This window comes from Monomorium pharaonis, chromosome 3 (genome assembly GCF_013373865.1).
Source record: "Monomorium pharaonis isolate MP-MQ-018 chromosome 3, ASM1337386v2, whole genome shotgun sequence".
Classification (NCBI taxonomy): domain Eukaryota; kingdom Metazoa; phylum Arthropoda; class Insecta; order Hymenoptera; family Formicidae; genus Monomorium; species Monomorium pharaonis.
Genome location: NC_050469.1, coordinates 14541284 through 14559009, shown reverse-complemented (window position 1 = coordinate 14559009; position 17726 = coordinate 14541284). Strand labels below are relative to the sequence as shown.

Below are 17726 nucleotides of genomic sequence, written 5' to 3'. Positions count from 1 at the left end.
GCCGACAATATTTTAATTCACATTGGGATGTTCTTGCGAGCGTCATATTATTATTCATATAAAACATTACTGCCGCGGTCACGAGAGACATACCGAGAAAGAGTGACACTCACAAAAACAACGAAAATTTCGCTGCCGCGCGAAAAAACAAAAGTAGTTACATTCGAAAGTGGACATCAAAGCAAAGTTCGCGCGCGGAGGTTAAAATAATATTTTTTTATTTCCGTTTCACGAGACGTTTTCATCACATCCCAAAAATTTCAGCATTGAACATCGAGATAAAAATTATTTTCCGATCTCAAGTCCTTAGATATGTAAAATGTAAAGTCGATATTATAAAATGTTCGCTTCTTATCTAAGATAAGAATCTCCGATTTTAATAACGAAAGTAATAATAATAATAATAATAATAATAATAATAATAATAATAATAATAATAATAGTAATAACTATAAAAATAGTAATAGTAATAATAACAATAATAATAATAACAGCGTTATAATAGCATACCATTCAATAGTACTGTCGCACGCGATATTAGCGCGTATCTGACGCCTTGAACGTGGCAGATAGAGTTAGATATTACAAGGCTTCGAGTTGATTGTGCTTAAATTATACGTTTCGAGATTCGTAATCCCGTTTGCTCGTTAACCGCGGCAGTTTGCATGTGTGTCAAGGACGGAGTTTACTTCGTATCGCGCAATTATATATTACTGGACCACGGAATGTACAATAGTTTTTTCGACTATTCGCGCAACCGGTCGATTTGGATGTAAGAAATGTAAGTTCGCGTGATGCCGTGTGCAAAAGTAACCTTTGATTATGCCATCCAAATTGAGAGTTACTGTGCACAAGTGATATTGGCTGGCAAAAGTAACGTGCGCGTATATTAATAAATTATTTTTTAAAATGATTTTAGCGAAAGAAGTTGTATGTAAAATTAATCTCGTTAAAATCGGGGGGAAAAAGATTCGAAATGTGTCAGAAAATCACGCACCGTGATGAAGTAATCGCGCTTCATGGTACACACAAACTGAATATTTAAACGAAGTGCACTTCAACAGATTATAAATCACCGTCACAGGTGAAATTCATCCAGATAGCAGTTATATTAACGGAAATATGGAGTACAATTTCACGTAGAGTAACAGTTGATTCCTGCCTCCGTTCTGTCCCGAATAAATAAAAACTGTTATCCTTTATGTTTTTTATTTTTGCTCAACTTATGTAACTCTTTCGAGTTTTACAAAGATTGCCTCAGGTCTTATTTTCTATCATCTTCGACATCATTGTGACGTAAAGAAATATGTACATACAAGGGAGCAAAAGGGACAATGGTTTCTTTACTTAACTGGAATGCGGTTATCCGGTTGAATAAAGTCCTTCTCGAATGCTAAATCGATTTCAGAAAAGTACCAAACAAACGAAATGGAAGCGATCGATCGCATCGTATCCAGTGCGTAAATGCAAATCCTTGTACAATCGAGTCTCTATCCGCACACAGATGGTCAGGTTATTCTTTCGGCGTATGCAAATTATTCTCGATCGTTTTGACTCGGACATATTCAATTTCCCGGTTTGGTTCCATGTGGCCAATGAACTCTGTCATTGTTTTCGCTTCGCGTTCCCGATCGAAATAATTAACGTATAATCCGTTTATCAGCGACAGTGGGATATCGGGTTGGTGGGATAAGATCGAGGAGACAACATACTGACTGATTTACGTGGAATTGTTATAAAGAGGTGAGCCATCACGCGCGTCTACGAAAGCGTCACGATGAACACGTGAACCGGCCGGTACATCCATCAAATTTTTGTTAAAAGGAGAAGATGACAGGCGCGCTAGTAGCACACGTGCTGACTACGATTGATTAGGGTCATCCCCGCGGCAACCGATGGACAAACACAAATAAACCACGCAGGATACCACCCTGAAGCGGAGCCGCCTGCGAAGTGACCTGTCAGTAGACAGCTGACCGCTTTCTACGCGCAATATCCGCTTTCAATTTCCAGGCGTATATGGCGGATCCGAAAAGAATCGTCCCGAGAGGAGGTTTCCCGACGATGCCATAACGGCGGCGGCGGTGGCGGCGGCGGCGACGGCGGCGGTGGCGACCATCGAGGTTTTCAACCCTCGAGTCGTAACTGGACCGCGAAGGCCGGGTCTCCAGCCCGGCGCGTCCTAGTTCCACGCACAGCCCTCGGCTTCAAGACCGTATTAACGATATTAAAGCTCAATATAGACGCGGTTGCAGTTAATCGTGCAGGGAAATACTGCGAATACACACGAGGCATTTCCTTAAACTCGCGGCGAACTGAAATGAACCGAATGCACCATCAATGTTCCCCGTTCTCGCGAGGACGAGAACGCCAATAAGTGATATTGCGCAACGCTCGGAACTTCGATTCGTATCGCTGTGAAGAATTTCCCGTGTTCAGACCGAGTTGATTTACCTTTTGCCTTCCGTTCCCTTCGAGTCTCGTTCGTTTCCAAGTTATTCAAAAAGACGCCTAGCTCGCTCGCGACCATGATATCCGGAGGGGGCCGGAGTCGTGTCGTCGCCAAGATTTGCATGCTGTACGTTTTAACGGCGGCTTTCACGGCCTACGGAGTAGAAGACACGACGTCAAATGAGAAACAGAAACCAGCTCAGTCGAGACCGGTGAATCTTTGTAAGTTTCGTTTGTAAAGTTTGAGAAGTTTAATTGGAAAAATCTTGCGTAGCGCGCGACAACCGATATGACGCGATATCGATGCGCAATCCGTATCATCGCCAGTTGCATCGCTGTCGATGAACGAGAGCACAAATTCACCTTCTATGGTCTCACGAAAGAAAAGAGTCCATTTGCGCGAGGACAGCTTTTTAGGCCAGTCCATTACGCTTTTCAAGAGATCCGATGCGCGATAACCGCTTTTGTCTCACGGCGCACGGTTGTAGTTTCTCATTAACGCAGCTATTTAAGGCAGTAGAGCGCCTTAAGGTGTTACGCTTTAAGATTAATCGTCTGACTTGGCTTTGCCTTCTGTTTTGTTTTTCTTACATGCCACATCGACGCGATGCTTTTTCCCCAATTAGTTATAATTAATGATGCGAAGAACGAAGCGGGAAATGCGAGCGTGGCCGCCGCATTGAAGGCTCTGGGGGAGAAGTATCCCGGTCATCTGGGCAAAGTTTGGTCCGTACAGATCAACGACAGCGATTCCAGCGAAAGTCTCGAGGCTATATGCAACACCTGGAGCTCGGCCATCAGTAAAGGCGGCTCGACCGTTCCGGATCTGATCCTGGACATAACGATGGCGAACCTGGGCGCCGAAACTTCAAGTTCCTTCACCGCGGCCATGGGAGTTCCAACGTTATCCGCCCAATTCGGTCAGGAGGGTGATATTTATTATTGGAGAGATCTCGATCTTGATCAAAAAAACTATCTGATCCAGGTATGATATTACGCGCGTGACAAATCCTGATAACGTGAAACACACATTGTGTTCACTGATAGACATGTACACGTTACGTTAAATATATCTGACCTGCGCCTAAAAACTATTCTTTTTAGCTCAACTTCTTGCACTTTATTCTTCCCCTTTTTTCCCATTGAAGAGAAAAAGAGAAAAGGTAAATCATGTATCAGAAGTGGAATTAGAACAATCAGATCTTTGTGTCTTGTATAATAAAACAAAAATATACATAGATACATATAAATGTAAATTCTAGCTCAAAATTATCCGACAATCGGCTGGAATCTGTAACCTTCTTTAGTTCTTCGAAAATTCTTCAAATGATTTTGCATATTTCCGTGGTTCGGTATTTTGCATTCCAGGTAATGCCACCAAGCGACTTAGTGCCCGAGGCGATCCGTCAATTGGCGATCCAGTTGAACATCACCAATGCTGGCATCCTCTACGACAAAAATTTCATTATGAACCACAAATACAAGAGTCTGTTGCTGAACGTGCCGACCAGACACATCATTAACAGTTTGGAGAAAACGATCGACAACACGAAGGTGCAGTTGTCGAAGTTGCGGGATTTGGACGTGATAAACTATTTCCTACTAGGCGACGAAGGTTCTATCAGCATGCTATTGGACGCCGGGCAATCGTTGAGCTTCACCGGACGAAAGTACGGCTGGTTTATTTTGACCCTGGACGAAGAATTGTGGCCGAGCTGCGCGTGCGAGAACATCACTGTGCTGTTCCTAAAGCCGAAATCACCAATGGTGAACAATGAAAATCAAGCTGAGTCTATTGTAAGGAGGTCACTCCCGAAACCGCTTATCACGTCGGCCTTTTATTACGATCTGACCCTGTTGGGCGTTAACGCGATGAAATCGGCCCTGGACAACGGCGACTGGCCTTTGGCACCTCGTCATATCGACTGCAACAGCTACGATGAGACCAACACGCCAACGAGAGATCTGGATTTCTTGGGTAAATTGGTGGCGACCTCGAAGAATTATACGCCGACGTACGCAGGCATCAGCTGGGGTAAGAAAAACGGAGAACATCACGCGGACTTTAAAATGTTGGCGTACATGGTGAACATCGAGCGGGAAAGAATTACGTCGAAGGAGGAAAGCGGAGAGTGGCAGGCGGGCATCGAGCAGCCCTTGCAGGTAAGCGCAAATGCTTAAAACAAGACGTGAAAGACGTGTCACGTGACTGAAGGACGACGTTTTAATATCGGGTTTCTATTCGTAACCCCTTGGAAGTGAAATCGATTGCTACGAAAATAAAGGAATTCCGTATACGGATATCCGATATACGTACGTACATCGCAAGTAATTTTCTTCCCAAATTACGGTAACGTTTTCAATATTGCAGTTTCTTCGATTTTCCCTTTTAATTCTCGAGTGCCGTATATCCGAGGATTATTGATCACGCTTGACCGTCGTGCCTGACCGAGCGACGTTTATGCGATCGATGGTTCATATGTTTTTTTTTCCTCCTCTTGTATACTGTACCCCCCTTTAATGGATACATTCGGAAATAATTCATAAAAAATAACAAAATGATTGTCCATATTGAATTGGGATTGCATGAAAATCGTCATTGGAGTTTATTTGACCCCCTTGAATATTCGCTTGTTATTTGCGAGGTATATTTTAAACTGGATCATGTTCGCATGAATATTGGCAAATAAAGAGCGTTGAAACACTCGAGTTTACTTTTAAGCCGATTTTGCTTTAAATCGACTGCCCGCGGCGAAGAGCATTAACAAATGCATAAATATGATAATACTGAGATATTTATTAAAATAGATTGTATCGAAAAAAAAAAAGAAATTTCTTTGACGCGGGGTAAGCTCCATTTTTTATTAATATCTCTCGATCATATCTGTCGCGCTGCCGTTTCCTAATGACACTTGCTTATCTAGCCTGAAAAAAGTTCAAGGTGGCAAGAGTGTACGGTCACATGTACTTTTATTTACTCGTGCATTATATCGCGCCATGAAAGCGTCACGAAAGCATACCCTTTTTGCGTATTTAGTTTCACTCATGTTTCGTGCTTCGCCACACCCTCCGGAGTAGTTTTCAGAAGTAGTTCGATACGACGCTCGTCAATCCGTGTTAATCTTATGTTATTTTCTGTCTGATTCTTCGCTCTTAGGTCACCAACGAGAAAATCATGAATAACACCGCAGTGACGAACTACAGGGTGATCGCTCTGCAGCATCCACCCTTCGTGATGTACAACAATAAAACCGGCGAGTGGTCCGGCTTCTGCATCGACCTGCTAGACGCGATTCGCGAGACCGTGCCGTTCGAATACGAGATACGCGAAGTGGAGGATCACGAGTACGGCTCGTTGAGTGATAATGGCAGCTGGAACGGAATGATGAGGGAGCTGATAGAAAAACGCGCCGACATCGCTTTGAGTTCGCTCTGGGTCATGGCAGAGCGTGAGAAAGTTGTGGACTTCACGGTGCCCTATTACGACCTGGTTGGCTTAACGATCATGATGCAGAAAACGAAGCCGTCGACGTCGCTTTTTAAATTCCTCACGGTGTTGGAGAATGAGGTCTGGCTCTGCATATTAGCGGCGTACTTCTTCACCAGCTTCCTCATGTGGATGTTCGACCGATGGTCGCCATACAGCTATCAAAATAATCGTGACAAGTACAAGGACGACGAGGAGAAGAGGGAGTTCAATCTCAGAGAATGCTTTTGGTTCTGTATGACCTCTTTGACCCCGCAGGGCGGCGGCGAGGCGCCGAAAAATTTATCGGGAAGACTGGTGGCAGCTACGTGGTGGCTCTTCGGGTTCATCATCATCGCGTCGTACACGGCTAACTTGGCGGCCTTCCTCACGGTATCCAGGCTCGAGATACCGATCGAGACCTTGGAGGATTTGAGCAAGCAGTACAAAATACAGTACGCGCCTATCGTGAACTCACCGGCGTATGTTTACTTCCAGAGGATGACGGACATTGAGACACGCTTTTACGAGTAAGAGAATAACAGAGAGCGATTATTTCTGAAATCGTATCTTATTTATAATGTATTTTTTCTAAATGTATTTTTTTCCAATTATCACAGAATTTGGAAGGATATGAGTTTGAATGATAGCTTGTCGGATGTAGAAAGAGCGAAGCTAGCGGTCTGGGATTATCCTGTTAGTGACAAGTATACAAAAATGTTTCAAGCTATGAAAGAGGCTGGATTTCCGGCCGACATCGACGAAGCTCTAAGGCGAGTTCGACGGCTAGGCCAGTATGCGAATAATGAATTCGCTTTCATCGAAGATGCTTCGACCATCAAGTATCTCGTCATGACAAATTGCGATTTGGTCCAGGTCGGAGAGGAATTTTCAAGGAAACCGTACGCTATCGCTGTCCAACAAGGCTCACCACTCAAGGATCAATTTAACAACGCGTACGTACGAGGACGTTAATTTTTTTTTGGAAAGTGACAAACGTCTTTAAATCCATCTTTTTACAGAATCCTCATACTGTTGAACAAAAGAAGATTAGAAAGGTTGAAGGATAAATGGTGGAAGAATAATCCCATCAGGCAGACCTGTGATCTAGAAAATAATCAGAGCGATGGTATCAGTATTCATAATATCGGCGGTGTGTTTCTCGTAATTTTTGTGGGCATCGTCATGGCTTGTCTCACGTTAGCCATCGAGTACTGGTATTACCGACACCGTGCGAAAGTTAACGAATTACATCAGACCTCGCCTCCGAAAACAAAATTGGCGAAAATGATTAAACCGATTCGGTTTGACTTGCATCCTGCTCCTGCACAAACAATCTCGCAATTCAGATCAAGATTTTAAGTTCAAACTTGAGGAATATTTGTTTGTGGAATAAGTATAAAACTATCGCACAAAAAAAGAATAAAAATGTTTTTTTTTAACAGTCAATTTTGTATATTAATTAGATATTAGATAAAATTCATGAGGATTTACAAATTTTTATATCGGGTGTAACGTACAGTACAGAGCAATTGTCATGAAACACAGTAACATTTTCATAGGATCCATTTGCATACTTTTAGCATATACATGTATATACTAGATTTTTCGCCCGTGCTTTACGCGGTTTTCCACGTTCTTTTTTTTTTGCAAAAGTAGGAGGAAATGTGTTTACGCACACCCAGCTGGAATTCCGTCCTGCCGAGTAGTGTGGGACTGCCTCCACACGATTCAATCAAATTATCTTTGTGCAAATATATTATTTTTAAAAAGGGATCAAAGACTCGCACGTGTGGTAAATGCGTAATTAGTTAATATTTAAAAAATGCGTATTGTCAGATTTAAAAAATTTAAATAAACCACAGTCATCATTCGCGTAAACTTTGCTATAATCAAATTTTTGTTTAAACATTACCACAATTTTGCAATGTTTAATTCAACGAATTTAAAAATTAATCTTCCAAAAATATTTCCAAAATTTTTAAACATTTAAAAATCTTATACACTAAAGTAAGAATGTAAGTATGTCTGAACTAGCCTATTCACTTACAACAAAAAAACATTTTTAAAAATTTACAAATCTGGACAAAAAATACTCGCGCAAAAATACAGGGTGCTTCAAAAATAACGGCCGTAACTTTTGGAAAAAATAGATCCTTTTTTTAAACAACCTGTATTTTGGAGTCCATGGCAGTCATCCCTGAAAAATTTGAGAAATTTTTATATCAGTTGCAAGAGGATCGGACCACAAATGACGGAGTAGTCCGCGGACATACAAATACCCGATATATATATATAAAAGAGTATATTTACCATATAGTTACCAACCACGCGCGCGCGTGGTCTGTGAGATATGTGGTTTTAGATAATTTTAAAAGAAGTTGCAAAATATACTTGGACAAAGAGAAAGAGAGAAAAAATTAATGAGTGGAAGTGAAAGATTTAAAGCTTAAATACGATTTACATGTTTTTGCAATGCCTTTATTTATCCTTTCCGTACATTATTTAGCGAGCGTCCTTTTCTTTTTTTTACATTGCGTACGTTCTTTTCACATTATTTCCTAAAGACAGAATTGTTTATAAGTGACACATTCCTTCGACGCATTAACATCATTCAACATTCGTTTCAAAGGCATCAGCATGCTAGAGTAACATTTTTTGTATTTTTTTCGCATACCTTTTGCAAGGTAAGGGCGTGTTTTCAAATTACACTTTCTTGTTTACACGTATGTTCTCAATTATTCGATTTTCTTAGGGTGAGCACAGGAAAGCAACGGATACAAGGAGATTTGGAACATGGGAGAAGGAAAGGATTATGGAGGAGGGATTAATCTTCTAGGGAGTTAAATCATAATTATAGGGGAAATACGAATAAGATAATCCATTAATAATTACGAAAAACAACAAGAAAATAGAACAGCACTTTAATTAAATACCCGATTTGCATTCGTGCGGCATTAAAAATAAGTACTCAACTGTCCTTTCAAATTTGTCTCTAATTCATAACTTTTTTCTTTTCTTTTCGATATGAATTGGATAAGTAGATACTCTTGGCCTGCACGTCGGGTGAAAAACAAAATTGCTTGCTACAATTTTCTACAAAATCAGCATACTAAACTTTCTCCTCGAAAATCACAAAGTAATCAACAATCTACAACTGAAATAGCGTGGACTACATCTTCAACGTTCTCGCAACGTGAAACGCTGTTTAACATACACTTCTTTTTTTTCTTATTTTGTTCCTTTCCTCTTTACTCTCTCATCAAAGGGTTAATATTAATTATCTAAATTAATAGTTAATATTCTCGTGTTTCGCTTTGTTTCGATTGCATGTTGCTTATTACGAGTGACGATGGGGTTTACTCGTGCCTTCTTGGATACATGCATAACAAATTCCACATGCCAAGAGGACCCCCATTCACAATCCTATCAATCGTTTTATCTTGCGAAAAAAAAGTATAGCTAAACCTCAAATCTCCAGTCATATAGTATCATTTAGCAGCTTACATTATCTGGTTCACAAGGTCAACGGACGCAAAGTCGTCAGCGGCTGGCATCCGAAGCTGCTACTGTGCCTTCTATTGGAAAAAAGATACGTGTATAATTAAGTACAATAGCAATGTGACAAAGCTAGATTGTGCTCGTAAAACTTTTACTCGGATACACTATCAGTACATTTCGGAATTGCAAATAAGCCCAAGACAAGTATTATTGTAACAAAATCATTACTGTAGTGTTTCGCTTGTAGCCATTTTTTAACACTTATCCTATAAAAAAATTGATCTATTTTTTTTTCTTTTAAAGATTGATATAATTTTGATGAAATTTTTACATTTTTCAATAAAAATAGTATTACATATAAATACTACATATATCGTACTTTACTTTGTTTCTTTTCAAGTTTTTTTTTAATCACTTGGAATAAATCACACATACAAGATCTTTAGTAACAAATACAAATTTGTATATACTGTGAATTTTCCTTTTTATTATCCAATTATGCATAATGTATGGTACTGCAAATCTCATATTTTAACTTGACAGTACTCATTTGTCATCCACTTGGTAACAAGAAATTGATTGGTCTAAAGTCGCTTTCTTTCTTATTAGTGTTCGCAATTACGACGTTACACATTCTATGTAATCGACGCTTGTAATAGATGGCGTGTTTTAACAATGTTCATTACCTTTTTCTATCATTGTGCAGAGGTACACTTGACTGTACCCAGCCAAGTTGATCCAAAGCAAAAGAATCTTTTTCAATATTTTCTTGCTCTTGTAAAACGGCATCTTCAGCTCCAACCGGAGAATAACGAAAATGATCTTGTTCGGAGAGAATGCGGCGTTTGACCGGAGATCGTATGGGCTCAGTTTGGACGCTCTTGTCACACTGACGTACCCGAAACTTCAGCGTTAAATTCGTAGACGCGGGCAAAGCCGTTGCGTCATTCTCCCGGTACTCCATGTAAGGGCTTTCTCCGCCAGGAAGGTATAGTAAATTTCCCGACTCAGATCTGCGATAAGCAACACGTTCTACTGTATTGTTCACAGGAAACGTTGTCCCATCTGCCCAGTGACCATCGTCCTTTATCGGACGAAAGTGAGTACGTGCGGAAGTCAGTAGATCCTCGTCTGGTTCTGGAAGGCTGTTTACCTTCAGACTCGAACGAGATTCCTTGCAAACTCCAAGTGGAGTTTTGTTCGATGCTACCGGAAAGAAACAGTCGCTTGTCTGAACGTTGTGATAATACAAGCTTGTAGATAAGTTACTGTCAATTCCTTTCCAGCACCAGGGTCCATCCGTAACCGAATCAATCCAATTTATATTATATTCTGCAATAATATATTACTAATATAAAAATCGTCGCTAATAAAAATGATCAATTTTTATAACACAAATTTGTACAATTTTTATAATACAAACTTTTCGACTACATTATTTTGATATAAATCTTCAATTATAATATATTGTATCGTACATTAATATCTGACCTGTTTTATCTTTATTGCTACATTCGTCTGCATTATCCTCAATGCTGATTAAATCGATATCCCAAGGAATAGGCGGTGATTCGTCAACAATTGATTCTTGGTTTGGTGTGTCAGTAGCGTAGCCGTTATCTGAAGTGGGTAAGGTGAAGATTGTCCTGGTAGTGTCTGTGGGCCAAAGAGGTCCAGAAGGAATAGAAAGTGTCGGAGCTGCCCATATCGAAGCTGTGTCCTGTGCATTGCCTGGTACTGAATTCCAAAGTGCCTCTAAGCTCTCAAACTTTGCTTTTAATTGCGCTAATTTTAATTGATCTAGTTCCTTTTCTCTTTCCCGTTCCATTGATTTAGCAAATCCAAAACTCTCTTTCTCTTCTGCTTTTTGTAATTCGATGTTCTAAAAAAAAAATAAACGATTTACCAATATTCGATAACTGCATAAAATTAAGAAAGTACTAAAATACTCACGATAGACATTCTAGTCTTTTTATTGCGAGAGCTATTATTTTTATTGTGCAAATTATTTCCGTAAGTTTTATTGTTGTTGCTGTTGGCAAATTTTCTCTCTTTCTGTACAGGAGTCTTCTTGATGGATTGCAAGGCTGGAAATGCTGCGTAGTATCTAAGAGCCCTGTCACGAGGTGTGAGTGCTTCTAAATTCGTTTTGGGCTCATCACAAGATTTCATGGAGTCTTCTTGTTCATCATACGAACTTCCTCCTTCTAATTCTTTCAATTTTATGCACAATTCATCAACTAGAGCATCTACTCCATATTTCTATATACAAAAAATATTTCTCTTACACACAATAATTACTATGCAAACATTTGCAAAAAAATTGAGAATTATATATATCCTGATAAAAATTATATTTTAAACATACGTCATCAGCAGCACTTGTCAGACATTGCACAACAGCTCGTCGTTGTTCCCCGTCACTATGTGTTGGCAGCTTTGCTTTAGGTCGGGCACGTATGCGACGTCCTGTGCCTCTGCCTAACTCAATTGCCTCTTCTGGAGGGCTTAGGGCCGAGTCGGGGCGGCGCAATAGGCTGAGCACAAATCGCGAGTACGCAACTGGGTCAATTCCCAATGCGTCCAAGCGTGTCTCAAGCCACTGGCGCAACTCCTCCTCGGCCCTTGAGCCAAAGACTTCACCGCCTCCAGGGGACGTCGCTATCCCGACCAAATGCAAGGCTGGGTTCCTCATTCCCTCCTAATAGATCTCCTCCTAGACCCAGGAACTCTAACCAACTTGACTATCTCCAGGGTGATCATCTCTCCTATAAAATTACAGCCATGCTTTTATTTTATCACGATGTTGTGGCGTCTTAATAGGAAATCACTAAAAAAAGAGAGAAACTATATTATTTAAAATCTATGAGAGCTCAAACTCACCTATAAGTAGTACAGTATTACGGTATTTTATTATTGTCGTTAAATGTTTCAATTTTATGGAATCCACCACTACGATGTTTCAGACTAATTAACAGATTTATCGAACGTTTTTCTGAAATTCTTATTTTGAATTTTTCGTATCAAGTTACTTAATTGTCCAGAAATATTGTTAACGTTTCTTTAAGTTTCAATAATCTTGTTTAAAAATTTTTAGTTTTTGTGCATGGATGGTGGATATATCGTTGAAGTGAGGCTGGCAGGTCTTAGTGAAGGATAACAAGTATAGTCTCCTTCCCATTTTGACACTAAAAGTAACAAGTAAAATTTATCTTATGGCATATAATCCAGGCAATATTTTACTTTATTTCAACTTTACTTATATAATTGTACTTTCACGTATAAAATAATTTATTTTACAATTTCATAACAAAATATAAAGTATGCTAAAAAATTAAATAATAAAAATAAAATAATTTATAAATTGTTAAAGAATTAAAAATATAAACAAAATAATTTGCACAATTTTCTACCTTACTTGTATACTTTCAAATTAGCAGCATCACTTTAAACTTTCGAGACATTACGGGCAACATATATATGGATAATAAGAAAAAGGATTATTTAATTAGGTAGGTAACATTTTGTATTAACGTATATTTGCTTATCTATTTAAAGAGATACAAGAGATGTCAAGGTGGCCAGATATAGTATACGTATGTACACATGTGCATATATATAGAGCCAACCTTTGCTGAACATAGTAATGTTCAGGACGAAACATGATTGCATCAGCGTGCGCGGGAAGCCAAGAGAGAAAGAGAGAAAGAGAAAGAGAAAGAGAAAGAGAGGGGCAAGGGCGAGGATTCGGAAATACAAGCGGAATGGAAACGCACACGTCGCCAAGCGGTGATATACACACGCCCGAGCTATTGCGATCGCTATTAAAGGGACACACGCGTTATCTACAAATATATGTATGTGTGGCGGACAGAAGCATCGACGTATACCTCAGGTGTTATCGCGAAGGCGAAGAACGCGCGTTCGGACAATCCGCGCGTGAGTGGGGCGAATTTAGACGAGGGGAGACAGCGACGCGCGGTCGCGTGTCCACGCGTACAAGACACTGGTTACGGAACCCTAGCCCCCGAGGGGAGGTGCATAATGCGAATAACCTTGTCGATCGTGCTATAGTTTCGCCTGAGTCATAGCTCTGCCCAGAACGAAGGCCCGTGCGTGACGACGTTACGAAACGCAACTTCGACGTCGATCGGCGGGAGTCGCGTCGTAACGTGCGAGCGTCCGCCGCGATCGGCCGCCCGCGCGTTTCATCGGGACGACAAGGAGATACCAGGAGTCTCGACGTACCTGCATGCCTCGAGAGATGATTCTTCACCCCGGCCTCTTCTACACACCCCACTCAGTAAAAAACATGGCGAGCTACTAAACCGAAGAGGACTCCACAGTCCCCACACCACACTCCACACACGACACGCACGTCGCAGTGTCGCACACATACACGCACTCTACCCTCTCCTCTTTCGGTCACGAAGTCGGAAGTGTCGTTAAAGCTGGGCACACATACTTCCCGTAGAACGTAAAATCTCGTCTACAGAAATCGTAAGCAGCCAGTTGCGACTTGCAACAACCAATGACTGTCAAGCTTTAACTAGAAACTAGGCGCTCATTGGCTGTCACCGTAAGGAATTAACCAATTATATTCGATTATTCTTCTCACATTCAATTATGATTGGTCAGATTCTCATGGTTTTACTACACCTATTGTAGATCCGGCCTATGATTTCGACCAATCATGTACTCGATAGTATTGTTCGTTTTGTTTGCTGGGCAGAAATCATAGGTCTGTTCGCGTCACATGCCCCAACATGCTTCTATTTACCCCAACGCAATCCAATACGTTGATTCCGATGACGCCAACCTATTACAAAGCGTTGGAGTGAGTAGGAGCATGTCGGAGCATGGCGACGCGAACAAACCACATGTAACTTTTTCTTTAGGGCGGAAACGTGAAAAGTGAAAAGTTTCATGTAACTGTCTCTTTCTATTAGTGTTGAATAGAAAGAGACAGTAACTTGAAACTTTTCACTTTTCACGTTTCCACTCTAGGGGAAAAATTACATGATCGATACCCTGGACATAGGCCCGGTTTCACCAACGCGAGTTAATCTAATCGGTCGATTATTTTGGGTTATTCCATTGGAATTGACCAATCGCATTTGTTAATTTTATTTAAGACAAATACGATTGGTCAATTCCAATGGAATAACCTAAAATAATCGACCGATTAGATTAACTCGCGTTGGTGAAACCGGACCATAGAGCTTGTATTAATGGAGGAGCCATTGCTATATGCCATTGCTATATCCGCGCGGGGAGAATCGACAGACATGAATATGGGTCTGTTTGCGTCACATGCTCCAACATGCTCTTATTCACCCCAACGCACTCCAATACGTTGATTCCGATGACGCCAACCTATTAGAATGCGTTGGAGTGGAGTAGGAGCATGTCGGGGATGGCGACGCGAACAAACCATATATTCTCATATAATGGGTGCTTTCCATTTAATGACACAAGTCGACACAAGTGTCGTTCTATCTTTGTTACTCATTGAACATAAAAAAAGAGAACGATGCTTGTGTCGACTTGTGTTACTAAATGGAAAGCACCCATTCTGTCTCTTTTCGTGTTGAACATCCCCATCACTCTGTTTTCTAGAAGGAAAGAAGCGCACATACGAGCAGTACGACAGGGCCTACCTACTTGGTGCCTACTTGGGCCTCGAGCTGTTACAATTAGTACAAAAAATTTTTACATACGAAAGTAATACTGTGCATTCAGGGTGCGGTCCCATGGAGCGGATTATGCGAAAGCGGAACGAGCGGATCACCAATCGCGGGATCATTCTAATAAAACTCTTTCAAAGATTCTGTCGAAACGGTCCTGTGATTGGTAATCCGCTCGTTTCGCTTCCGCATAATCCGCTTCATGGGACCGTACCCTCATTGCTCTAGTTTTACATCGAGCACTTGGTACGCGTATCAAGTAGTGACTTTAAGCTGATCAGCCAATGATTAAACACATTCACTAGTTATTTACTATTTGATACGCGTACCAAGTGCTCGGTGTAAACTAGGGCATTGATTGGCATGCATCTTTTAGATTCAAAATTATGTACCACTTAGGCCCGGTTCCACAACTCACGGTTAACTGCTAACGGGAGGTTAATAGATTTTCTGTCTCTCCTTAGATAATAATACAGAGAAAGATAGGTAGTCGATTAATCTCCCGTTAGCAGTTAACCGTGAGTTGTGGAACCGGGTCTTAATGAATAAACAGTGTTATCTTTATAAGCAATTTTTTTTTGTACGAGTTCGAGAATCGGGCCTCAGATTGTATAGTTACAAACCTATTCCTACACGAAAAAAGACAGAATATATCCACTTCTCTGTCGATTCTCCCCGCGCGTGTCGCGATGCATCAAGAGGCCCCTCCATTAATACAAGCTCTATTGTCAATATTCATAGTCGAATCTTATTTCAAGATCGTCTCAAGCAATGTCTTAAGATGCTAATACGGCTCTGTGATTGGCTGATGGCATCTTAAGACAGTACTTAAGATGATCTTAAATATAAAACCCGATTATGAATACCGACCTATGGTTCTGGATATGAAAACTAGAACCAGGAAACCAAACTAAGGCCGGTATTCATAGTCAAATCTTATTTCAAGATCGTCTCAAGCAATGTCTTAAGATGCTAATACGGCTCTGTGATTGGTTGATGGCATCTTAAAACAGTACTTAAGATGATCTTAAATATAAGACCCGACTATGAATACCGGCCTAAGCCTGATTTCGCCTCCAAAAGTGAAGGTACCTTTTCATGGGCATCAGTTGACGCCAATATTCTGACCTATTCTGAACAATTCTGACGCAAACGTTTTCACGCGTCAGTTTTGTAACTCGTGTTGTCTATCGCGCGCGACGATTGGACGCTGGTTGACGCTATAGAAGTTAGAAAATTTGAACATCTTCAGCGTCGACGCAGAAACTAACATGACGTCACAGTATAACCAGTAGTGACACTCCGTGTCGGCACCTTTGATCTTTGCGTGGAGGTCCACGTGACCATCCTCCATTAAAATTCAGGACCGAATAGAGAACATAATGGTAGTGCCCCATTATAAGTAATAATAATCATTTTTTCTAAGAAAAAAGATTTGCCAAAAATACAAAATAAAATTAATTTGAAAATATTAAAAACTATTAAATAAGTCAAGAATGATTTAAAAACTTATTTAAACCAAAATAAGTATAAATAAAACAAAAACATTTATGCTTGATTTTATAACAAGAAGAATAAAAACATAATATTTAATTTTGTTTAACACTGCACTTATTATAATCCATATTTTTAAAATAATCTTATAAGTTATCTGGGGCTCAATTCTGTATCGACAAGTATCGGTGTCGTTGCGCAGATATTTTATATGGTAAAAAACCTGCGCAACGACACCGATAGTTGTCGGTATGCGGTATTGATGCGGTACAGAATTGAGACCCTAGGCACGTATGTACATACGTTCCTACCCAGTGAGAAACGATAATGAATTCGACATCAATTTGACGTCGAATCGACATCGAAATGATGATTTCGACGTCGAATCGATGTCGATTCGATGATTTCGACGTCGAATCGATGTCGATTCGATGTACTATTTCTCACTGGGTAACGCCTTGAATCTGATTGGTGGCTGCCCAAAACAAAAGCTGCGCAGCGTGATATGCGCGACCACGTATTTTTTCGTTGAGTGCCACTACTGGTTATACTGTGATGACGTCACAAATCGTCTTGACGCGCGTCAACTAACGCCCATGAAATGGCATCTTGAGAGGCGAAAATCTGTTAGAAATGTAGTACCAAATGGTGGCGCTGGCAACAATGATTTACCGGAAAAATATGAAGTATAACAACGAATAATTGTAAGAAATCAAATATTTGACAATAAATGCAAATTTATAATAAAAATCTTAGCAATTTTACATTTTAGAGTACTTATCTCAGTTTTCTTATACCAATATTCCGGTGTAATCCCGGTGTATCAGCATCGTCAGCGCCACCATTTGGTACTTCCACTTTTTAATTGTGGTCTTTAATTTTTTTGTAGGTGTTTTTTAAATCTGCAAATTTACTCTTGCATTAAGAACTTGTTACATTGTATTCTTTCTCAAGTAACTTAGAAGCAATTATGTTCCAAAATTTTTTTTCCGTTATTTTTCCTGATTTTAATTGATATTCCTGCTCTTTATATACAGTAAGTAATAGTAAGATCGCTTCGTGTAGCCAACGAAAATTATCTGTAATAACAAGATATACTGTGACTTTAAAAGACTTACATATTATTT

The 17726-nt window shown here is 40.2% G+C and overlaps 2 protein-coding genes across 4 annotated transcripts; one reads left to right on the top strand and one right to left on the bottom strand.

Annotated features, from left to right (window-relative positions):
• Positions 1-793: 793 nt before the first annotated feature.
• LOC105828637 (ionotropic receptor 25a) lies at positions 794-8871 on the top strand. The gene is made up of 6 exons (XM_012667093.3): positions 794-2673; positions 3078-3436; positions 3820-4614; positions 5609-6447; positions 6538-6873; positions 6940-8871. Exons 1-6 carry the CDS (start codon positions 2529-2531, stop codon positions 7277-7279), a joined length of 2814 nt encoding a protein of 937 aa, XP_012522547.1. The 5' UTR covers positions 794-2528; the 3' UTR covers positions 7280-8871.
• LOC105828638 lies at positions 8383-13822 on the bottom strand. Of its 3 annotated transcripts, XM_012667094.3 has the most exons (7): positions 13667-13822; positions 12302-12606; positions 11787-12186; positions 11372-11680; positions 10910-11300; positions 10105-10750; positions 8383-9495 (listed from the first exon to the last, which is right to left on the bottom strand). In XM_012667094.3, exons 3-7 carry the CDS (start codon positions 12111-12113, stop codon positions 9435-9437), a joined length of 1734 nt encoding a protein of 577 aa, XP_012522548.1. In that variant the 5' UTR covers positions 12114-12186; positions 12302-12606; positions 13667-13822; the 3' UTR covers positions 8383-9434. The 3 variants fall into 3 exon arrangements, with proteins under 3 accessions (XP_012522548.1, XP_012522549.1, XP_012522550.1); XM_012667095.2 differs by lacking the exon at positions 12302-12606 and having other exon boundaries at positions 13667-13821; XM_012667096.3 differs by lacking the exon at positions 12302-12606 and having other exon boundaries at positions 11787-12248; positions 13667-13806.
• Positions 13823-17726: the final 3904 nt, after the last annotated feature.

Excerpts from the sequence above, each read along its gene's own strand:
- LOC105828638 (XM_012667094.3), bottom strand. The coding sequence starts at position 12,113 with ATGAGGAACCCAGCCTTGCATTTGGTCGGGATAGCGACGTCCCCTGGA. Across the intron at positions 11,681-11,786 it reads TGACAAGTGCTGCTGATGAC|AAATATGGAGTAGATGCTCT; the intron begins GTATGTTTAAAA and ends TTTTGTATATAG. Across the intron at positions 10,751-10,909 it reads TAGCAATAAAGATAAAACAG|AATATAATATAAATTGGATT; the intron begins GTCAGATATTAA and ends ATATTATTGCAG.
- LOC105828637 (XM_012667093.3), top strand. The coding sequence starts at position 2,529 with ATGATATCCGGAGGGGGCCGGAGTCGTGTCGTCGCCAAGATTTGCATG. Across the intron at positions 2,674-3,077 it reads GTCGAGACCGGTGAATCTTT|TTATAATTAATGATGCGAAG; the intron begins GTAAGTTTCGTT and ends TTCCCCAATTAG. Across the intron at positions 6,874-6,939 it reads AAGGATCAATTTAACAACGC|AATCCTCATACTGTTGAACA; the intron begins GTACGTACGAGG and ends ATCTTTTTACAG.